Below are 23,002 nucleotides of genomic sequence, written 5' to 3' on the forward strand. Positions count from 1 at the left end.
CAACCACGATGTTGTGTGGGAGACTTTAATGATATATTATCTCCGACTGAGAAGAGAGGGGTGCACCTCAACCTTCTTGACTTATTAATGGGTTTTGAAATACAGTTGCTGATGTTAGTTTAATCGACATGCCATTACAAGATAACAAGTGTACTTGGGAGTGCGGCCGGGTACTCAACATTAGGTTGAAGAGAGAACTGTTAAAGCTTAATAGTGAATGATACTCTTAATTTTCGCATTTTTGTTTGTCTACTTTATCTTACTCATCTTCAAATCACCTGCCACTTGTTTTGGATCTAAAACCACCATTTAGCCAGTCTCGTGATTTGCGATTCAGATTTAAGAAATCTTAGTTACATGAGGCTGATTGTCGAACAGTTGCGTAAGAAAGTTGGGAACTTTCGAGTGGTTCATCTATCTTAGCTAAGTTTCATTTTTGTAGTTAATAAGAGCTCTCTGCTTGGAATAGAAATAAGAAACGGGAACGACATGCTATGATTTCTATTTGGAAGGGAAAAATTAAAAGTCTTCACTAGTCTCCTGAGGCAGCCAATGTTGAAGCTTTCTTTAATGCTAAGAGACATCTCCTACAAGCTTTGCTACAATAGGAGATATACTAAAAGCAACGTAATAAGCAGTTTTGATTACAGTTTGGCGACGAGAATACTCTGTTCTTTCATAAGGCCATCTCCAACGCTGCGCCAATTTCCATTTTGGCGTTGGAGATGGCCCTCCAACGCTGCGCCAAAATCCAACGGGATTTTGGCGCTCGCTACAGTGTCACGCCAAATATGGCGTGACACTGTACAGCGCTATTTTATTTTTTTAATTTATAATATAATTTAAAATTTATATCTTTTTCTTTTTTTTTTTAAATTATAATATAATTCAAAATTTATATATATTTTCAATTAAGTTTAATTTTTTTTTTGTACTCTTATAATTTATTATATTTTTAATTTATTTTATATTTTTATAATTATTGAAATTTAATTTAAATTAATATATTCACAATTATAAATAATATTTATAATAAATTAATTTATTTATAATATATTATATAGAATAATATAAATAAATTAGTAAAGTGACACATATATTATAATTGAACAATATATATTAATTCAAAATACAATTATTCACGTTACATTAAATATTTAATATTCCGGAAGGTCAGACCCGGATCCAGCAATATCATTGAGATATTGACCATATACATTAGATGCGGATGACGATAGTGGTTGTTGACACTGAGCTCTTTTCTCTGATATTCGAATTTTTTCTTGGCGAAATGTTTCACGAGCAATTAGATCAGAAATAGAATTTAAATCAAGCAATAAAATTTTATTTTCTTCTTTAAATTCCTTTAAGTCCAAAGCTCTACTTTTCATTAGTCTTCCCTTCTCCCTTTCTGCAGTTGCATTCGCCAACGATTCCACAAGCTTTTCATTATCAGCATGTAAGCATTTCAGAGCGAATGAAAAAGATTTTCTTCAATTTTGCTTTTTTGACACCAAGAGGTCGATCCGATGATGTATAATCTCCTGCAATATCCTCATTTAAATGGATTGAAAAAGATGATAAGTTTGAAGATGGTACCATAGGTGAGTCAAGAGTAGGATTGTCCGACTCTGAGGACACATAAGAGGAGCTTTGATTTTGAACTATTTTTTTTTAGAGCTACAATCTTTAAACTTCTCAGCATCTTTCATCATGCTCCAAACATGGTCAAATTTGAATCCTATTTTGTAGCTTGGATCTTGCATTAGTAAAGTTTTCGCTTGATTGAGCTGCATAATTAGAAAAATGTTAAGAAAAATTCTAATATTTATGTACAAAGTAATTACCAAAAAAATACTCACCAGATCTTGCTCTGAAGCACCACTAGGTTGTAAGTTTTCAACTTGTCGATAACAACCATTCAATTTTCTTATAGCCTTCTCAATAACTTGCAATCGACATTGCAAAGATCGTGGGTTGCGGGACTCCCAACACTCATTCTTTGTAATTTCATATGCTTCTACCACCCGACTCCAAAAACGTTGACTAGATTGTTGTTTACCTATAATGGGATCTTGTGAAACATCTAGATAAACTCCGCATAATAGCACATCTTCATTGGTAGAATATCCTGCAGATCTTGAAGTCATCATTTACAAAGTGATTAAATATTGAAGGATATGGCTAACTTATGGTAAGTTGTAGATGTTGGCATTCCAATATATATAAGTGAGATGGAATCTCAAACAATAATTGCACCAACAGTATTCTGATAGATCTTATCAAAAAATCGACCGTTGGATGGATTTCATTTCGATCTCGACCTTCAGATAGTATATATCCCTATCCCCATATTTTTCAATGAAGTCAGATGGAATCTCATATAATAATTACACCAACAGTATTCTGATAGATCTTATCAAAAAATCGACCGTTGGATGGATTTCATTTCGATCTCGACCTTCAGATAGTATGCATCCCTATCCCCACATTTTTCAATGAAGTCAGATGAAATCTCATATAATAATTACACCAACAGTATTCTGATAGATCTTATCAAAAAATCGACCGTTGGATGGATTTCATTTCGATCTCGACCTTCAGATAGTATTCATCCCTATCCCCACATTTTTCAATGAAGTCAAATGGAATCTCATATAATAATTACACCAACAGTATTCTGATAGATCTTATCAAAAAATCGACCGTTGGATGGATTTCACTTCGATCTCGACCTTCAGATAGTATGCATCCCTACCCCTACTTTTTTCCTATTAAATCATGTATTCTTTAAAGATATAAACATAACTCATATTTTTCAGTTCATCTTAAATTCGAGTCAAGAAATTCTACAGATCGTTACTCAAAATGGATTTCTATGTTGGAGACACATCACATAATGGTGCTGAAAATTCATCATCGTCTTCTTCAGATATTGATGATTATATTTCAGATGATAATGAGTTTGTAGTGGAAACACAAGCAGTTCATCAACAATTTCTTAGAAATAAGATGGTTTTGCAGCAAATACAAGATCAACATCGAGTTTCTAGAGGTGGCTCTGTTCTAGGTCATGTAGTAATCAATCGAGATCGTGAAGCGGCTGATCGTAATTTATTTCTGGATTATTTTTCAGATAATCCACGTTTCAATGATGTAATATTTCGTCGACGATATAGAATGTCTCGAAATTTATTTCTTCGTATTGTCGATGCAATAAAAGCGCATGATACGTACTTTGAACAACAAAGAGATGCAGTAGGTAAAATTGGATTATCTACTCTTCAAAAAATCACAGCTGTATTTCGAATGTTAGCGTATGGTTTGCCGGCGGATGCTACAGACGAATATGTGAAAATTGGGGAGTCCACTGCAATTGAAAGTCTAAAGAGATTTTGTCGAGCCACCGTTGAGGTATTTAGTGAGCAGTATCTGAGATCACCAACTGCCGAGGATGTTGCAAGGCTTCTTTATATTGGTGAGCAACGTGGCTTTCCTGGAATGTTAGGTAGTCTCGATTGTATGCATTGGAAATGGAAAAATTGTCCTACTGCATGGGCTGGCTAATATACAAGTCGTAGTGGATCGCCAACAATTATTTTAGAAGCTATAGCTGATTATGACCTTTGGATATGGCATGCATATTTTGGAATGCCTAGCTCTAATAACGATATTAATGTTTTGGAGTCATCGCATTTATTTTTCGACCTTGCTAAAGGTATTGCTCCTCCCGCTCATTATATTATTCAAGGAAACGTATATAATACGGGTTATTATTTAGCTGATGGTATATATCCGAAATGGTCAACTGTTGTGCAAACTATTCGTGAACCACAAACAAGGAAGAAGAAGTATTTTGCAATGAAATAAGAATCATGTCGAAAAGATGTTGAACGTGCTTTCGGAGTGTTACAGTCACGTTTTGCAATAGTTGCAGGGCCATCACGTTTTTGGAAAAAAGAAGTGTTGCATGATATTTTAACTACATGTATTATCATGCATAATATGATAATCGAGGATGAACGTGACCTTAGTGCACCTATTGAAGACGGTAGAGAATTTTCAGCTCCAACTGTTGAAATGGTTGTCGATGAAACTACTCGATTTGAACAATTTTTAGCTCGACACAAAAAAATTAAGGATAAAGATGCTCATTTTGTACTTCGTAATGCATTAATAGAGCATTTGTGGGAGCAATATACAAATTCAAATGATCATATAAATTAGCTTGTAATTTTTTATTGATAATTTAATATGTATGAGTTTATTTTATTTTTAATTTGCTAATTAATGTTTAATTAATGTATGTTTATAATTAATGTTTAAGTAATGTTTTTTTATAATTATTATTTAATTAATATATTTTTATAATTAATATGTTTTTTTTGTTTATTTATAAAATAATTAAATATTTGAATATTAGATGGAAATATAAAATATATAAATATTTAGAGTGAATATATAAAATTATATGAATTTTTTGAGTGAAATATATAAATAAAATTAAAGTAAAATAAATAATATAATATTAAAGAGAGAGAAGAATATAAATAGAATATTTTTTTTGGTGTTAAAATTGGTGCAGAAGGTTGAAAATAATATTGCACTATTTTAGTGCAAAAGTGCAAAAAATGATGCACAGGATTGGAGATGGCCTAATAAAGCTTCATCAAGGAAGCTTTGAAACCAAGTTATCAAATTGTCAGATTCCTTAGGAGCATGGTATAAAGGACCAGATTCTCTTGGGGATCATATGTTTGGCTATTTTAATTCTTTGTTCGGTGGTCATTGGTAAATGCTTTTGATGTTGTGAATTGTCTATCCACTAATGTTACTGTTGATCATAATGCTACTTTGATAGTTCCTTTTCATGTTGACGAAGTCGAGGCAACTATTTTTTTATGCATCCGGACAAGTCCCCTGGTCCAGATGGTTTCAACCCAGGTTTCTTTCAACAATTCTGGGATATAATTGGGCATGATGTTACTGATGCTTGTCTGAACATTTGTCTGCAGCTCACTTTCCTATGGGATTGAATGGCACACAAACTGTACTCATTCCAAAAGTAAAGCGTTCTATTACAATGAGTGAACTTCAGCTTAGCCCACTATGTAATGTTATTTATAAGATAATGGCTAAAATATTAGCTAATTGATTGAAAAGTGTTACTGCTGATATTATTGGCCCATATCTAAGTGCTTTTGATCCAGGGGTGAAGTATTGCGGATAATTTTTCTACTTGGCTTTGAATCGCTTCACTATTTGAAGCATCATACACAAGGGAGGTTTGGTTATGCAACTCTTAAGCTTATGATCGGTTAGAAAGGTCCTATCTTAAACTAAGTATGGAGAGGTTAGGGTTCCATCAGCAGTTTATTTCTTTGGTTATGGTAAGCATTGCTACAGTGAGATATATTGTTTTCATAGTGGCACAAATATTAATCCTATTGTGCCTACTTGTGGTCTTCGACAAGGATGTGTTGAAGCCTTCTTTGCACTTATTCAAAATGTTGAAAATCAAGACATATTCAATGTTGTCATGTTGCCCAAGGAGATCCTAGCATTAGCCATTTGTTTTTTGCCAATGACAACTTCTTGTTTTTCAGGGCAACATCAGTAGTAGTTGCGCTGATCAAGGCTTTACTAACATCCTATGAGCTGGCTTCCGGACAATCCACAAAATTAGATAAATCTCAACTGGTGTTTAGTGCTTCAGTTGCTTCTTCTAAAAGAGTGCAAAGCTCCTCTATGCTTGGAATTGGAACTTCTATGAATCTGGGTAACCCACCATTAATGATTGGCCATTCAAAGAAAGAGGTTTTTGCTTTCACTAAATATCGAGTTTGGTATTGATTATAGTCTTGGAATCAAAAGTTCCTTTCATGCACAGGCAAGGAAATTTTACTTGCAAATACTTGCTCAAGCGCGTCCCAATTACACAATGGGTGTCTTTCTACTGCCCATTTCTCTCTGCACTGAATTGGACAGGATGATGAATAGCCTCTGTTGGGGCTCGTAGAAGTGGTTATCATGGTATTAATTGGATGTCTTGGATGAGATTATGTTAAGCTAAGAATTCAAGAGATTTAGGTTTCAAGATTTGCTCTCATTCAATATCCATCTAAAAGGATTTATATACTCGAATTTGTACCGAGTACACCTATAATATATCATTTCAGAGCAAACAATGACACTTTTGACACTTTTGACAATCTTTTTATAATCTTTTGAATCATTAATAGTATATAATTAGCTTATTTAATACTTAATCGGTGTTATTCCTAACACATGTTACATGAACACTACTATACTTAAGGTTTCATATGTACAGTCATCCGAAGACATCAATTTGAGTGCTCTCATTCTGGACACCTTGGTGATCGGACTATTCAGGGCTTTTCTTGGACCTTGGATGCTGAAGGGTTAAAAGCTCTTTCTATCTCGACATTTAATTGCATTTTTTTTTTACTAAATTACTTTAGTATACCTATGTCGCGATTCCAGAAAGGATATATTTTATAGATTATCACAATTTAATGATATAGCTATGAGTTTTGTCGTGCCTCCTCTTTAAGAATAGTTTATCATTATTGACAGAATAAGGTTTATTTGCTCAGCTGCAAGCCTTTTCCTCTGTAGTTTCAGTTGTCTTTGCATGTCTGCCTGCCGTGACAATTTTGGTTGGTCGAACTGTTGTTGGTTTCCGTTGTCGGCTTAGCATCACCACCTGGTGATGTTGTGTTCTGCTCTGTGATTGATGTTTCCGATGGTGTTTCAGTACAATATGGGGTGATTTGATTTATGGATTGTAATTTTTTTTCCTTTTTTCAATTGGATGGTTTGAATCACTTTAGGTTAGGCTTGTAGTTTTCTTTCTACCTTCTTCTACGTATGTTTATTTTCACCTATTTCCAAATGTGCCATACAATGCAGGTAAAAAAAAAAAATTGAAACTACATGTATCATTTGCTCTGTTGCAATCCAAGTTTTATATTAACTTATATCATTAATTCATTGCGTCATATGCTATTTACATTATTTATTAAATTAATCCCAATTTTAATTATTTCTTTTTTAAATGATGTACATAATTTCTTTATTTACTTAGAAAAGTTGAAGCGCAAGTTGCTGGTTTTTAAATTAATGTAGCTTAACATATTTAACATCATTTTTTAAAAGAACTTTATTGATTTACTGATTAAAAAATTTGGAAAATGATGATAAGCCTATCAATTGAAACTTATCCCCGATTGAAATAGGCACCTAACTAGCAAACAAAGTTGAAATGTATACCCAACAAGCGCTAGAAGGGACTAGAATGAACTCCAGTCAAGCATGAATCTACTAGAATTTCCAAGCCATAATACTATACACATTACAAGCTATTCCTGATAAAGAGAGAGAAAAAAAAAAAAAAAAATCACTAGTACCATTTTCTATCCATGTGCCTCGTCCAACCAACAGGCAAAAGGCTCCTTGTCCAAGACCAGCCACCTACTACTGATGGACTCTGGACTCCAAGAGCCCACAAAAGAGGTTCATCACTATTAGCATACATTCTAGCTAACTACTTGCTAGCGGAACCATGTGATAGGTGTGGAGGCGTTGTGAGGGGGAAGTGGCATCATGCAGTGTTGTTGCTGCCATTGAGGCAAGCCTTGTGTTCCCCTCAATTCACTTAACTCATTCCCATGCTCTTGCTCTATGCTTTCACCAATATTCTCTTCAATATCCATTGTTGCTTCCCCAACTTGTTCAGCTTCCATCAGTTCTGGGGCCTCTGCCTGTGAGACATCCCTGCATTGGACAACCGGAAGCTGAGAAGGGACCCAGGGAACAACAGCCATGCATTCTTTAGCTGCTTCTTCTTCCTCGACTGGTTTTATGTTAGCAGAGCTGTTCATGCGAAGAAATTGATCTGCAAAGAAAATCCCAACAATAAAAATCACAACCATAGATTTATAATCACAAGTGAAACTCAGCCAGGGGAGATGAAATTATCATCAGCATTTGTCTACCTTGTTTGATTCACTCGCATGTAAAATTGGAACTACATAAAGGTTTCTTGTGAAGTTAAATTTCCAGAGAAACGATTAAGAAATTGGGGATCAACAAAAAAGGAGACATTCATGAATTGTCCAAATGCAAGTTAATTTGATGTGAAAGGCTGATTCCTGGGAGATCTATCCATTAAGAAAATAATGTCATTAAGGTAATCAACAAATGCAGAAAAAAGGAACAACAGCTTTGATCTGCTTGATGAATATATCAATGGGCTAATTTCAAAGGAAACGACATTCAGACACCATAAATTCAAAGCTATTCAGGGATTGCTTAGACAATGTGAAGCCATTAGCCATACACAACAGCAATCATCCAAACAAAACAGAAACAGCCAGCTTGTCCTTAGACCAAGGAGCATCAGACAGCTGCCTAGGACATCATAAATCAAGAGACAATTTCAACAGCCATCATATTTGTTTCTTGGATAATTTACCAAAAGGAAGTTCAAGCATTCCCATGCGGATCTTCCCAGCAGCACTTTCAAAAGCTGGGTAAGGTATTAGCATGGTCCTGGCCAATCTAGATCATATTACTAAAAATACCTCCATTTAATCATATCAGCTCATGCATTCTAATTGCTAGATTAAATTTTTACCCATTCTTTTCATTAAATCCAAAGGTTCACAGATGATGCTGATACGAACACAGCGCTTCAAAATTTTAATTAAAAAATCCAATTTTTTGCTATAATAGACATATTTCCTCACATCAAACACAGTAAACCAACAGGGAAAATATAAACTTGAAATTGCCGATGGAAAAAAATAGACGTGCAGATTCTTACTCTTAAATCCAGAAAAGAAGTTGGAATCAACAGAGACAGAGAAATTGGAAGGAGAATGTAAGAGAGGATTAGTATTAACAGGCTTGAACAAAACAATAGCCTTCTCTTGGTTGGACCCTGAACCCAGTGAACTCAATTCCTGCGCCTGCCCTGCACTACCACTAGTAACACCGAGCATCGGATGAATATCCGCCTCTTCTTCCTCCATTATCGGCGGCAATTCCGCGTCCTATAAAAAAAAACAAGGTTTCCTCTTCAATGCTTGAAGGGGAAAAAACAAAGAAGACAAAGCAAATAAAAACAACTTATTACTGAAGTACCAGTCGGCGAATCTTTCGAGCAGGAGAAGACAAAGAGAAATCGGAGAAATCATCACTAACGTCATCGAGTTCGAGCTCCTTCCTCTTCATCTTGATGGACTGCAAGTACCCTCCGGCCATTAATTTCCGATGAGTAATGCTCTAGTTAAAAAATCAGAGAGTCAAACAAGCAAAACTAAAAGCGATGATTGATCACAGCGACAGAAACAAATGGCTGAATGGTGGAAAGTTATAGAAGAGGGCAGAGATATTTCTCTGGAGAAATCCAGAACCTTATTCCAACACCCAACCCGTTTCATAAATCTTAATTCTTTTTAGGGTAATTTACAATTTGGTGTATCAAAATTTATAAATTAATGCTTATGTTTCATTCTCTTCAATTTTCAGCCTAATTTTTTAATTATTTTACAAATATAAAAAAAAAAACTACCATTTCGAAAAAGAAAAAGAAAACTAAAATTTTAAGTTAATTTAAGTTATTTATATTTTTTATAATTATAATATATATAAATGTGTAAAGAAAAAAACCTTAAAATTACATAAATAATTTTCATAAATATTATTTTTCTATGTGATTAGATAAATTTACATGCTAGAATCAAACTTATCAAATTTGATTTAAATAAATGTTAGCATAACTTTATTTCAGCTATTTATCTCATTTTAAATAGATAAATTTGTTTTTTTTTTAATTATACATTTTATATTTATTTTTTTATTATAAAATATGATAACATGATTAGATTAAATCAATTTTATATTATAAGAAATTGGAGTTAGAATATTTTGAATGGAATAATAAATTATAATGATATAATCATTTTAAAGGGAGAGAAAATGAGTCTTTTAGAATGAGCAATTCATAACACTTTTAAAAATAATACATTTAGAAAGGTTAATTGATTCTATTTCAAAAAAAAAAGAAAGGTTAATTGATTCAAAAAAAATTGAAAGTTTATGTATATTTATATTTTAATTTTAATTTTTTAATTTTAATTTAATTAATTTAATATTTATATTTTGATATAATTTTAGCTAATCAATAAATTTCTAAATTTAATAATTTATATAGTAATTTAATAATTTAGTCGTCATGTCATATGTATTATTGTTATTATTTATATAAATTAATGGCTAAATAACTAAAAAAATTTAATATTTTTATTATTTTATATTTTAATTTAAGTGATTAAATTTTAATTTAATTGATTTGAATGTAATTTTAATTTATTTTTAAAATTTAAAATATAAGAGTATAATAAAATGTTAAATATAATATTTTATTATTTTTAAATATAATTTAATTTTATATATAAAAATAATATTAACTCATACTTAAATAATAGTAATTCAATTTTATTAGAAAATAAATTTTATTTTGTATTAATAATTATGAAAATTTTATAATAGATATATTATTTTTAATTATTTTATATGTATTATTATTTTGGATTAAATAATATATATGCCATAAAAAATTTATATTACTGTAAAATAAAATTTATCAACGTTGAAAATATAAATTATATATTTAATAATTAAATTTTTTATTTTTTATTTCAATTTTAAAAATTAATCAAAATTACTTGAATGTTAAGTTAATTTATTTAAAATTTAAATGTTTAGATTAAAATGTAAAATAATATAAATGTTAGTTTTTTTAGTCAATTAATTAATTAAAAATAATAATAATAATAATATATGTATCATGTAAATTAAATAATTAAATTATTATATAAATTATTAAATTCAAAAATTTATAAATCGATTAAAATCAAAAATTTATAGGTGGATTAAAATTTTATCAAAATGTAAAGATTAAATTAATTAAATTAAAATTAAAATATTTAAATTAAAATATAAATATTTATAAACGTCAGAATTTTTAAGTCAATTTACCTTTAAAAATACTCATTGCCATCGAAAAAATTCGGGTAAAAAAAAGAGTTAAATATTTTTTATTACTCAATGACTTTTTTTTTATTGATTTTATTTTTTTACCATTATTTTAAAATATTATTATGATAACAAATAATACCAATTGTTTAATAATATTATTAAAATTTTATTTTGTTCTTTATTGATATTTAAGATTATTATTTTTAATTATCATACTAATAAATAGATTTGTAGATTGTTGTTCTATTGATAAATGAATAATAAATTTAATTTAATTTATCAATATTTATTATTTCTATTGATACTATGTTGTGGTTTTTCTATATAAAAATAATTTGTTTAAAAAAAATTAATATAATAATAAAATATTAAAATTTTACTAAAAGTAAATGATTTTTATATTGAGTATATAAAAAAAATTAGTATATAAAAGAAAAAGAGTGGACTAATGGGAATTTCTAAACTACTTACTTGAGTTTAGTAACCATTTTCGTCCATTTTAATTGGTTAAGAAATAATATAAAATTATTGTTATTTCAATTTATTTTGGTGAAAAATATTTCTAATTCAAATTTTATTTTATTTATAATTTAATTTTAATTAGTTATAAAATTTTAAAGTTTTATATAAATTTAAATTATTTATTCTACTTATATTTAAAATCTACTTAGGAAATTTTATTATAATATAATTTAAAATAAAATTTTATAAATCAATACCTAAATCATAAATATATGTTTTTTAAAAAAATTACAATTTCATGCTTCTTATTTGAAAAATTATTAATTTTTTAAAAGAGAAAATAACTTTTGTTTATAATTTTCTTTTTTTTTTTTTTTGTGTGTGTTTCTAACGTTAAGATTATAAGATTAGAAAAGTTATTTTAGATTAGCTAAAATTTCCATTAAAAATTTATATTATTAGAATAAATATGAAATTTAATTGTTGTTAAATTATTTTGATTTTTTATTTTTATTTAAATAAATTGTAAAGTTTGTATTAGTTTTAAATTCTTATAGTATTTCAAATCTTTTAGTTAAGTTTTTTATTATAATTTAAATTTTTGAAGTGTTACTACTTTACTTTTTCTAAACTTTGAAAATTAAAATATTGAATGTTTATGTAACCTAAATTTATTATTGAACAACAACAGAAAAACAAAAAATAACTTTTAATATTTTATAATATTTTTAAAATTAAAATTTTATAATACATTAAATTTAAAATAAATATAATTGTAATCTATGACGTGGAGAAGAAATAGTATAATTGTTAAAACTATACTAATATTTTTTAATTATTTATAATTTTATTTAAAACTTAAAGTGAAATATATATTTTTATTATTTAAATTAGCCTTATAGTTAGCTTAAAATATCAAAATTTGTGATATATATAATTACGATAATACGAAATTAGAAATAGCACATTCAAATATTACAAAATATTTGGTGAGTTGTTAAATTCACTTTTTTTTCATATTAATTTTTATGATTTAATTATATTTTTTATGATAAAAAAGAAAATTTTATTTAAACTTTTGATTTTAGTTAAATTTAGAGTTGAATGTATTAAAAAAAAAATAAAGATTATTTATAATTTTATTTAAAACTTAAAGTGAAATATATATTTTTATTATTTACTTAAAATATCAAAATTTGTGATATATATAATTACGATAATACGAAATTAGAAATAGCACATTCAAATATTACAAAATATTTGGTGAGTTGTTAAATTCACTTTTTTTCGTATTAATTTTTATGATTTAATTATATTTTTTATGATAAAAAAGAAAATTTTATTTAAACTTTTGATTTTAGTTAAATTTAGAGTTGAATGTATTAAAAAAAAATAAAGATTATTTATAATTTTATTTAAAACTTAAAGTGAAATATATATTTTTATTATTTACTTAAAATATCAAAATTTGTGATATATATAATTACGATAATACGAAATTAGAAATAGCACATTCAAATATTACAAAATATTTGGTGAGTTGTTAAATTCACTTTTTTTCGTATTAATTTTTATGATTTAATTATATTTTTTATGATAAAAAAGAAAATTTTATTTAAACTTTTGATTTTAGTTAAATTTAGAGTTGAATGTATTAAAAAAAATAATAAAGATTGTTTTAGAACTGTTTTGGGCCAAGAGATTCTGTCTTGCCTAAGGCAATGAACAGATAGCAGATATTTACTTTTGATAGCTGTATAAATTCAAAATATTTTTAGTCATAAGTAAATATGATCAGATTAAGGATTACGATAATAACAATAGAATAATTTCTTGATTTCTTTTGTTTCTTTTAAATTTGAATTTTTTATCTCTTAATTTAGTAAGGAGTCTATTTAAAGGATTGTTTTAGTTGTAGAATTGTTATAATATAGCAATCGCCCAAAATAAGTTATGAGCTGTCACTATAAGATAGGGCAACGTGGCAAGAGGATGATAAGCTAATACACGGTTCCACCTATGGAAGGGAAGACCCGGATACTGCAGCACTCGGTTCTTCATTAAGATTCGCCCTTGCTTGAAGAGGTCAAATCTTCACATAAAATTACCATTAGCATATACAATCCAGCAGATCCCCGTTACGCCTGTAATTACGAGATCTCTGATCAATTAGCCGGTGTGATCTCCTATCAATTAGCCGACATCAACCAAATCTATAGTAAATGCTATAATTAACTCCATCTTCTTACAATATAAAAACTAACAATTGTAGATATATAGGTACGTAATTCTTACACAACTACTCTTGAGTTTTAAGCAATTATATATATTCGCCATTTTCCTCAGTTTACTAACTTGAGCATCGGAGTAGCTATTGTAGGTGCCAACCACCTCATATTCTCTTCCTTGCAGGTTGACCAATCACAGCATAGCTTCATTTCGGCCACATCATTCGGTTCCGTTGCTGGAAAATCCATTGAAGTCCTTCTGATTCATTTGGATTAAAATCGGTCTTTTATCCCCTTTCTCTTAAAAAGAAATATCTCTATTCTCTTTCTTGAAATAGCCGACAATTCATGAGCTGTTGCTAATGTTGCTACCAATGAGGGTGCTATCATTTCCTCCACTCCTAGCAATGGATAAAACACACCCTCTATGATCAACGAAGCAGATCACAACAATCTAAACAATAAGCAAATGTTCCAATATATCAAAAAGTTGTAGACTACTCTCAACCAATACAAAGCTTTGGGGAAGCGTAATTCATGGCTCCTAGAGGAAGGGAGAAAACTTCCGTTGATACCCAAAGGGCTCGGACAGAGGCGATTCAGATGCGATTCAAAGGAAAGGCCGAGTTTGAGGAAGAAGAGTCCTCAGAGGATGCTCTGAAGGACATCAACTGGAAGCTGGTACAGGCTATTCAAAGTGATAGCGGTTGTCGAAGCCGTCAAAAATAAACCTATTAAACAATCAACAATTAACTTGTAGATAGTGGCAATAGGGTCGAACCACAGGAATTTGACACTACGGATTTTCCTACTAATGACTTGGACAAGTAAATAACAAGAAATTAAAAGAGGGGGGTTTTGTTTTGATGATTAAAACTAAATAGCAAGAGAAAGCAATAATTTAAATAGATGAGAATTTCAATAGGAGAAGAATTCTAGTTGAAGAATGGATCTATTTCAGTTTGTTTAGAATTGATCATTGATCTTTTCGATACTCCTATTTATTTCAATAAATTAGTTTAGGATGTAGAAGACGCTTCTCACAATCCAAATTCCTCCTTAGTTCTAGTTTGATTAGGAAACGTTCGCTAATTAAACACTAGTTAACAAGTTGCCAAGGAACGTCCTTGGAGCTTTTAGCATCGAACAACTGTTAATTGCATTAAGACTTAGAGAAACCTAATTCTAACCTTGCCAACCGTGTGGTCAAGTTTAGATTATGCAACTTGATTAAATGTGTGTTTAAATAATCTAAGCAATTACGGACCTAAATTATTCAAACAATTGTTACTCAAGCAATTAAAAGCAATAGGCCTAAATTGATTCTAAAAGCTAAGCAACAATTATAGAAAGATCAAATTGCATAAATATTGAAAATAAATAGAAGTTTAACAATGGAGATTTAAATCTCTCAATTCATCACAGATATGAATTTTTCAACTTCAACTAGAAAAGAATGGAATTTAGCTACGCATGGTGGACTAAATCACAAAAGAAAAGAAGAAGAAAAGAAGGAGACAAGCTGCTGTATTTTTCTACAGAATTGCTGAAGATGAGATGCTGTGATCAGAGGTTTGGATGCTGCCCTTATATAGCTGGAGAATCCCAATTCCAATTTGATTAGGGTTTTGAAATCTCAATTTGATTTGGTCTTCTTTGTAGTCTTTGATTCCTCTTTGGATTTTGTATTTGATTGAGAATGGAACTCTCTAAGTGAAGGGCGTGGCTCTTGGGACTGATCTTGTGGTGTTTGAAGTGGATTTGGACTTCTTTTCTTTGAATTTGGATTTTCTGCTCTTTTCTCGCTTCTGCTGTCAATTTCTGCTGTCAGTGTGATCGGGTCGGTGATTTGGGCAGATCGCTTCCTATGAATCAGTCCAGTTTTCAGCTTTCTATTTCTGCTTGATTTGGGCAGTGATTTGGGCAAATCAATGACCCAATCACTTTTCTGTCATTTTCTGCACTTTTTCTTCAGTTTTCCAATTTCTTTCTTTTTTGTAAAAACAAAGTAAAAACCATAAATTAAGCTAAAAATTGTGTAAATAAGTAATAATAAATATAATAAAAATGTGGCTAAATTATGCTTGATCAAATACCCCCACACCTACCTTTTTGCTTGTCCTCAAGCAACAAATAACTTAGTCAATCAAGCTCCTTTTTCTTTTGAGCCTAAGTACCACTTAATCAGCCCCCCTAAACTCCTAAATTGAAGTATCACAGTATAGAGTATATGCACCAAGGTTGTTCTTCTCTTTTCCTTGTTTCCCCTTACCTATCATGGTCAAAGGAAAGGTTTTTGATTCAATCATGCTTATTCTCTTTGTATAAGCTCAATGCAACCTCTAAGAGTGACTTGCCCTTCTTTGAGCATTTTATTTTATTTTATTCAGCAGCACTTTTTTATTCTTGCCTGAAAAAGTCACTAACCTTTTTACGCGACGGTGCATATTGGTAATACCCACCCCCGGTTACTCAGTTAGTCACTGTAACGATCCGAAAATCGGACCGCTACCGGCGCTAAGATCCAGATCGGCATAAGGCCGCCGGGACCCGTAGCAAGCCAAACATACATCCTGCACAATTGGTATAATCCCAAACATGATCAAACATTTCCATAAAACATTTAAAATTTTACCATTACCAAGCTTGACCTGCGTATGCACTATGACTGAACTCATAGAACCCCTAGGGTCAGCATACCCTAAGTCAAACTCGGTCCAACATATATATATCAACATAATATAAAACTCATGTATAGAGGGATTATCCAACTCGGGCCAAGCACAATACTATAACTCTGAACACATTACATAATCTCATTTTACAATACAACTCTTTTTACATCATTACATAACCTTACATTACATGATGTCCACAACTATTCTATTACATATCAAAACCATAGCCATATCCTGATGACTTCCTGAACTATCTCTGACCCTGCAAACCTGGGGTTAGGGGAGAGGGGTGAGCTATAAAACCCAGTAAGCAGAATAATAATAAGAATCTTTTAAACATATGCTTTCATGAAATGCAACACATCACAGACATATCACATCAAGGATGAACTTGTCACCAATAGCCCTCTACATATCGTAATATGTCCAACTACGCCAAGGGCGATTAGGCCTCACCTAAGCTTCCCTTAACTAGCTCATATCATAACATGTCCAACTACGCCAGGGGCGATTAGGCCACGCCTGGTCTTTCCTTACATATACATAATGCCAGGGGCGACTAGGCCACACCTGGTCTTTCCATCTCATGCCATATCATCTCATATCATGTTATCACATCTCATATTGAGGGCTAAGGATCATTCAATATCCATCCACATCAATAACATATTATGCAATGCATCATATTCGTGAATTCTAATGCAAAGCAACCTAATACATATCATGGCATTTTATTATGCATGGATCATGCTCTAAAAACATTTAATTTCTCAATTGAAAACATTAAGTTTAGTTTCACTTACCTCTGGCAGACGCTGGACTGACTCTACAACTGCTAACACTGATGGCCTCCTCGGTCCCTCGGGTCCGATCCTACACAGGTGGACTCGAATGAGGTGCCAAACACACTCTAAACAACTCATAAATAACTACCCAAAAATCCCCTAAAACATCACTTAAACATGCATAGAAAATAACCATGAAAAGGTTGGACAGGGCACTTTCAGCGGCACCTTCGGCGGCCGAACCCTCTCTCCAGAGACGAAACTCGGGCACTTTCGGCGGCCGAAAGTCCCTCTCCAGAGACGAAAGTCAGGCACTTTCGGCTTGCTGAACCTTCCTTCGGCGGCCGAAAGTCTGCTTTCAAGCCAAAACTCAACTTTCGGGGGCAAGGTTAGGCGGCCAAACCATGCATCCACAGGCAGGTTCGGCGGCCGAAACTACCTTCGGCGGCCGAACCTGAGTTCATCCAGAACTCAGCCTCATATGCATACAAGCCTCCCAAGCCTTCCAAATACCCTAAAACAAGCACCCAACCTTACCAAAACATGCATAAACCCTTAACCACGCACAAAGAAGCTTAAACAAGCTTAAACTCTAACAAAGAACATCATAAAGCATACATAAAGAGCTTATGACCCACATAAGCCAAAACCATCAAACCTACTCAAAACCTCACTTGCTCTCTCCCAATCATGCATACACTCTCCCACATGCATAATCTAGTCTAAACCTTCAACATAACATCATTTAAACATACATAAGCACACATTGGGCATAAAACCCACATAAACCCTAACATGCATATCTACCCATACTCAACCATCAAAACATCTTTAAACTTACTTAAAACTTCATTAAAATACGAGGAAAGTAAGGATCTACACTTACCTCTTGAAGATCGAGGGGTGGTGCAATCCCTAATTCGGAGGTGTGGAGGGTCCAAGCTCCAAAAGCCTCCAAGCTTCCAAAACTCCTATTTAGGTTTCAAAACTTCAAAACAAGGGTAGAATTCATGAAAAACTTGAGGGATGGGTAGAGAAAACATGAAAACGACCAAGGGAGGGCATAAACTCACCTGAGCTCGAGAATGGGGAGAAAACTCGCCCATTTCCGATCTGAGGGCTCTTTATAGGTGGACTGGTCAACAACCTTCGGCAGCCTAACGTGCCCCCTAAACTCATGCATGTTCGGCGGCCGAACTTGAGGTTCGGCGGGAGAACCTTGGCTCGTTCAAAACAAGGTTTTGGAGGCCAAAAGCGCTCCCGAAACCTTCCCATGTTCGGCGGCCGAACTTCACTTTCGGCGGCCGAACCTGGCAAATGCCTCCTTGGTCTTTTCTTTTCAAAAATCAATTCTTTTTCATTTAAAACCATGAAATCAGTAAAAACATTTTAGAAAAACACATTTTACCCCCCTAGAAGACTCTGGCATCATCAAAATTCCAGATTCCAGCGGAGATTCCGCCGGAAGGTAGGGATTCCGATGCCAGAATCCAGCCGAGTATTATATTCTTCCCCCCTTTAAGAACATTCATCCCCGAATGTTCAAACAAACATGCATTCTCAAAACATAGCATCAAGCATACATAAACAAGCAAGCAACAAGCAAGCAAAACCTAAAAACCTCTCTCCTAAAAGAGAGACACGGGTACTGCTGGAGTATAAACTCCCGGGTGTTCCAGGCACACCTTCCCATACTGTGGTGATTCCAAAGGACTTTCACCATCGGGATTTCCTTGTTCCTGAACTTCCTGACTTAAGTGTCCATGATCCGCACTAACTGCTCAACATAGGTGAGATCCCTTGAGATCTCTACCTCTGGTTCTTTAAGAACCTCACTTGGATCTGACATGAGCTTCCATATACGGAACCCGGAAATTCGAATGGATCTCCTCCATTGAAGTAGGTAAATCTAACTCGTAGGATACATTCCCAATCCTTTGCAGGATTTCGAAGGGTCCGATGTATTTGAGAGTTAATTTACCTTTCCGCCCTTAACGAATCACCCTCTCTTTAGGAGACACCTCCAGCAAACCTCAACTTTTTCAAGAACCTCCACATGCTTCCACTACACACTCTGACAAAACTCTTCTCTCATCTGAAACTCTACATGCCCCTTGTGGACAACTTCATAACTCTCCTGCTGACTCACGGCAGTTCTGATTCTTCTCGTTTTCTAATTACTGGTCTCCTTCTTACTGTACTAAGGGATGGGATAAGCTGCCAAGTGGTTTCCGGTTGAGGGCATCTATCAAAATATTTGCCTCACCCGGACAATATTGAATCTTGAAGTCATAACCACTACGCAGTTTTTACCCATCTCCTCTGCCTCAGGTTCTTCTCCCTTGACTCAAGATGTATTGTAAGCTATTTTAATCTGTAAGGATCCGTCATCATACCTCATACAGGTACCGCCTCTACATCTTGAGTGCAAATATTACCATCGCCATTTCTAGATCATGTGTAGGATGATTCAACTCATGCTTCTTCAGCTACCTAGAAGCATAAGTAATCGTCCTGCCACTTTACATTAACACACAATCTAGATCTGCCCGGGACGTATCATCGGACACTGTGACTATAATACTCGGCTAGACTCCGGTATCGGAATTCCTACCGTCCGGTGGAATCTCGGATGTCAGAAGCCTCTAGTAGGGTAGAAACATGTTTTCATAAAATGTTTTAATGTATTTCATGGTTTTAAGTAAAAAGGAAATGAGTTTTTGCATGAAAACAACCTTGGAGGAAAACTCAGGTTCGGCCGCCGAACCTCAAGTTCGGCCGCCGAACATGCAGGCATTGCGGGTGTGCCTTAGGCCCCCGAAAGCATAAGTGAGGGAAACCAGGTTCGGCCGCCGAACCTTATGTTCGGCCGCCGAACATGGCATGCATGCGGAGGCACTTTTGGCTCCCGAACGTGGCCTGGCCAGCCACCTATAAAGGGGTCCCTTAGCCGAAAACGGGCGAGCTTTTCTCCCCATTTTCGGCCAAGGTGAGCTCTTCGCCATCCCTCGCCGGTTTTGAGTTCCTTCCTTCAAATCTTCCTCGATTTTCATTAGTTTTACCCTTATTTTGAAGATTTTGAGCATTTGCAGCAAATGGTCCACCAGCAGTTGCAGCCAGTGCTCTATATGCTGCATTCTGTCCTTGATTCTGGTGAGATGAGCCTCCACCAAATGGTCTTGAGGTGCCTTTTATGTCCTCCAAGGTCCACCCAATTGCTTCTTTGTGCTTCCTCAACACCTTTAGGAGTTTTTCCTCTTCTCCTTGGCTGAGCTGGTTAGAAATAATTACTGGAAGTGTATTTTCAACTCCCAAGTAGGCATATTTGAGGTGTTCTGGTAAGGGCTTCAGATCTGGTGCATTTTCTGTTTGCTGGTTTGCTTGCTGTCTGCTTGCTGATAGGGGCAGATTTGGTGTTGATTTGGGCAAATCATCTGGTGATCTGGGCAAATCACTATCTGTCAAGTCTGTCTGCTCCAGTGACTTGGGCGAGACGGGGTATGTTTGCTTAGGTGATTTGGGCAAATCACTCGCAGAAACTGCCCAAATCACTATCTGGTCTGTGTCTTTTTCGGTGCTGGTGCTGGTGCTGTCCATTTTTTCAGATCTGCATAAATCAGCATTAAGTGAGTTATCTAGATCAAAATCAAAGATTTCTTGACTTAAATCATCAATAACATCAAGGCCATAAACAGGAGAAACATCATTGGAGAATTTTCTGGTATCATAAATATTAAATTTGATAATCTCCCCTTCAAACTCCATGGTTAATGTGCCATCATGCACATCAATTTTTGTTCTAACCGTGCTCAAGAATGGTCTTCCAAGTAGGATGTCAGAGGTGATGTTGCCCTTATCCTCCTCCATGTTAATCACATAAAAATCTGCTGGGAAGACTAGTTGGTCAACTTGTACCAACACATCTTCTAGGACTCCCTTGGGGTAAATTGTAACGACTCGAAAATCGGACCGCTACCGGCGCTAGGATCCAGATCTGCTTAAGGCCGCCGGGACCCGTAGCAAGCCTGACATATAACCTGTAAACCTGTATAATCCCATACATGATCAACAACATGCATATCCCATGTATCCACCCTCACCTTTTTACCCCAGTCCAGCATATCCTACACCAGAGAGTTCTGCACCTCCCCCACCACCACCACCAGTGGTAGAACCAGAAGCCCCAGTTATCCAAACACCTCAACCTGGCCCATCTATGAGGAGCAGGGTAAAGATGACTGATTACCTAAAGTTAGATGCTCCTAAGTACCAATCAGGAGATGATCCGTTTGAGTACATCAAAGCAGTCAAGCTGATAGCAGATGAGCTAGGGGCAGATGATACCAGAGCCATTCAGATGGCAGGGTTCACTTTAAAATGTAAGAAGGCAAAGGAATGGTTTAGTGTCTATGTGGACCCTAGGTTGGATAACATGTCTTGGGAGGAGTTTGCTAATGAGTTTGCCGGATGGGCGTTCCCAGATAGCTCGAAAGAGCTAAAGATGATAGAGTTTGAGCAGCTCAAGCAGACAGAGGATATGAGTATTGATGAGTTTACTGACAGGTTTATGGAGTTGCTGCGGTATGCAGGACAGGCCTATGATACTGAACAGAAAAAGGCCAGGAGGTATGCTATGAAACTGCATTCCAGGTATTCCTCCTTGATCCATGCAGCCGAGAGGGAGAGTTTCCACACCGTGGTGGATTTAGCACGGAGAATGGAGGCTAGTGCCATTATACAGGGTACAGTAAAACAACAGCCGGCACAGTCTTCTGGTTCTAAGACCCCAGGTAGGGGTCAGTCAGATCCCTCTTCACAAGGTGCAGCAGCTTCCAGTGGTAAGAAGTGGAGTGGTTCCACTCAGAAGTCGAGAAAGAACAAGTTCTGGAATAAGATTAAAGCAGGTCTGGGATTAGGCAGTGGCATGAGTTCAGGCTCAGAGGTTCCAGTGTGCAGTAGGTGCAGTAAGGCGCACCGTGGGGTTTGTCGTTTCGGGATCACAGGATGTTACAGGTGCGGCCAGGAGGGACACATGGCTCGTGAGTGCCCTCAGGCATCTTTCACGGCACCATCCCATCAGACAGCTCCAGCTAGCATGCCACAGCCACCAGCTTCGGCTATGACACAGGGCAGAGGCAGAGGGAGAGGGTCAGCCTCTTCATCTGCGGGTCCCAGAGGTGGAGGTCCGTCAGCTCCGGCGCGGATTTTCACAATGACACAGCAGGAGGCAAACACTTCTAACACCGTGGTGTCAGGTAATCTCCTCATTGGGTGTTCTGAGGTGTATGCTTTGTTCGACCCTGGTGCTTCACATTCCTTTGTTGCTCCCAGAGCCATAGAGAGAGTGGGTTTGATGACGTCTGGGTTAGAGTGTCCCCTATGGGTCAGTGGCCCTAAGTGTGATCCATCGTTGGCAGAGACAGTCTGTCGACATAGTCCAGTGTTTATAGAGGGTAGATGCCTTCCAGCTGACCTTGTGGTTCTAGAGTTGACAAATTTTGATGTCATTCTAGGGATGGATTGGCTATCTGCATATGGTGCTACCTTGGACTGTAGAGACAAGGTAGTTAAGTTCAGAGATGAGGATGGATCTGAGTTTGTCTTCAGAGGAGACAGGAGGGGCACGCCTAGAGGTCTGATATCAGCCCTACAGGCTCGTAGGTTGCTCAGGAGGGGATGTCAGGGGTATTTAGCTCATGTGAGAGAGCAAGACAGTCAGGTTAGGGACCCCAGTTCAGTGCCCGTTGTCAGAGAGTTCCCAGATGTGTTTCCAGATGAGCTT

At 34.6% G+C, this 23,002-nt stretch overlaps 1 protein-coding gene and 1 pseudogene across 1 annotated transcript; one reads left to right on the forward strand and one right to left on the reverse strand.

Annotated features, from left to right (window-relative positions):
* The first annotated feature begins 2,868 nt into the window (after window positions 1-2,868).
* Window positions 2,869-5,853, forward strand: LOC110602089 (annotated as a pseudogene).
* A 1,415-nt stretch (window positions 5,854-7,268) lies between these two features.
* On the reverse strand, window positions 7,269-9,468 carry LOC110602667. Its single transcript, XM_021740237.2, has 3 exons — window positions 9,169-9,468; window positions 8,849-9,077; window positions 7,269-7,918 (listed from the first exon to the last, which is right to left on the reverse strand). Exons 1-3 carry the CDS (start codon window positions 9,286-9,288, stop codon window positions 7,575-7,577), a joined length of 693 nt encoding a protein of 230 aa, XP_021595929.1. The 5' UTR covers window positions 9,289-9,468; the 3' UTR covers window positions 7,269-7,574.
* Between the last annotated feature and the right edge of the window lie 13,534 nt (window positions 9,469-23,002).

The sequence above is a fragment of the Manihot esculenta genome, chromosome 15 (genome assembly GCF_001659605.2).
Source record: "Manihot esculenta cultivar AM560-2 chromosome 15, M.esculenta_v8, whole genome shotgun sequence".
NCBI lineage: Eukaryota > Viridiplantae > Streptophyta > Magnoliopsida > Malpighiales > Euphorbiaceae > Manihot > Manihot esculenta.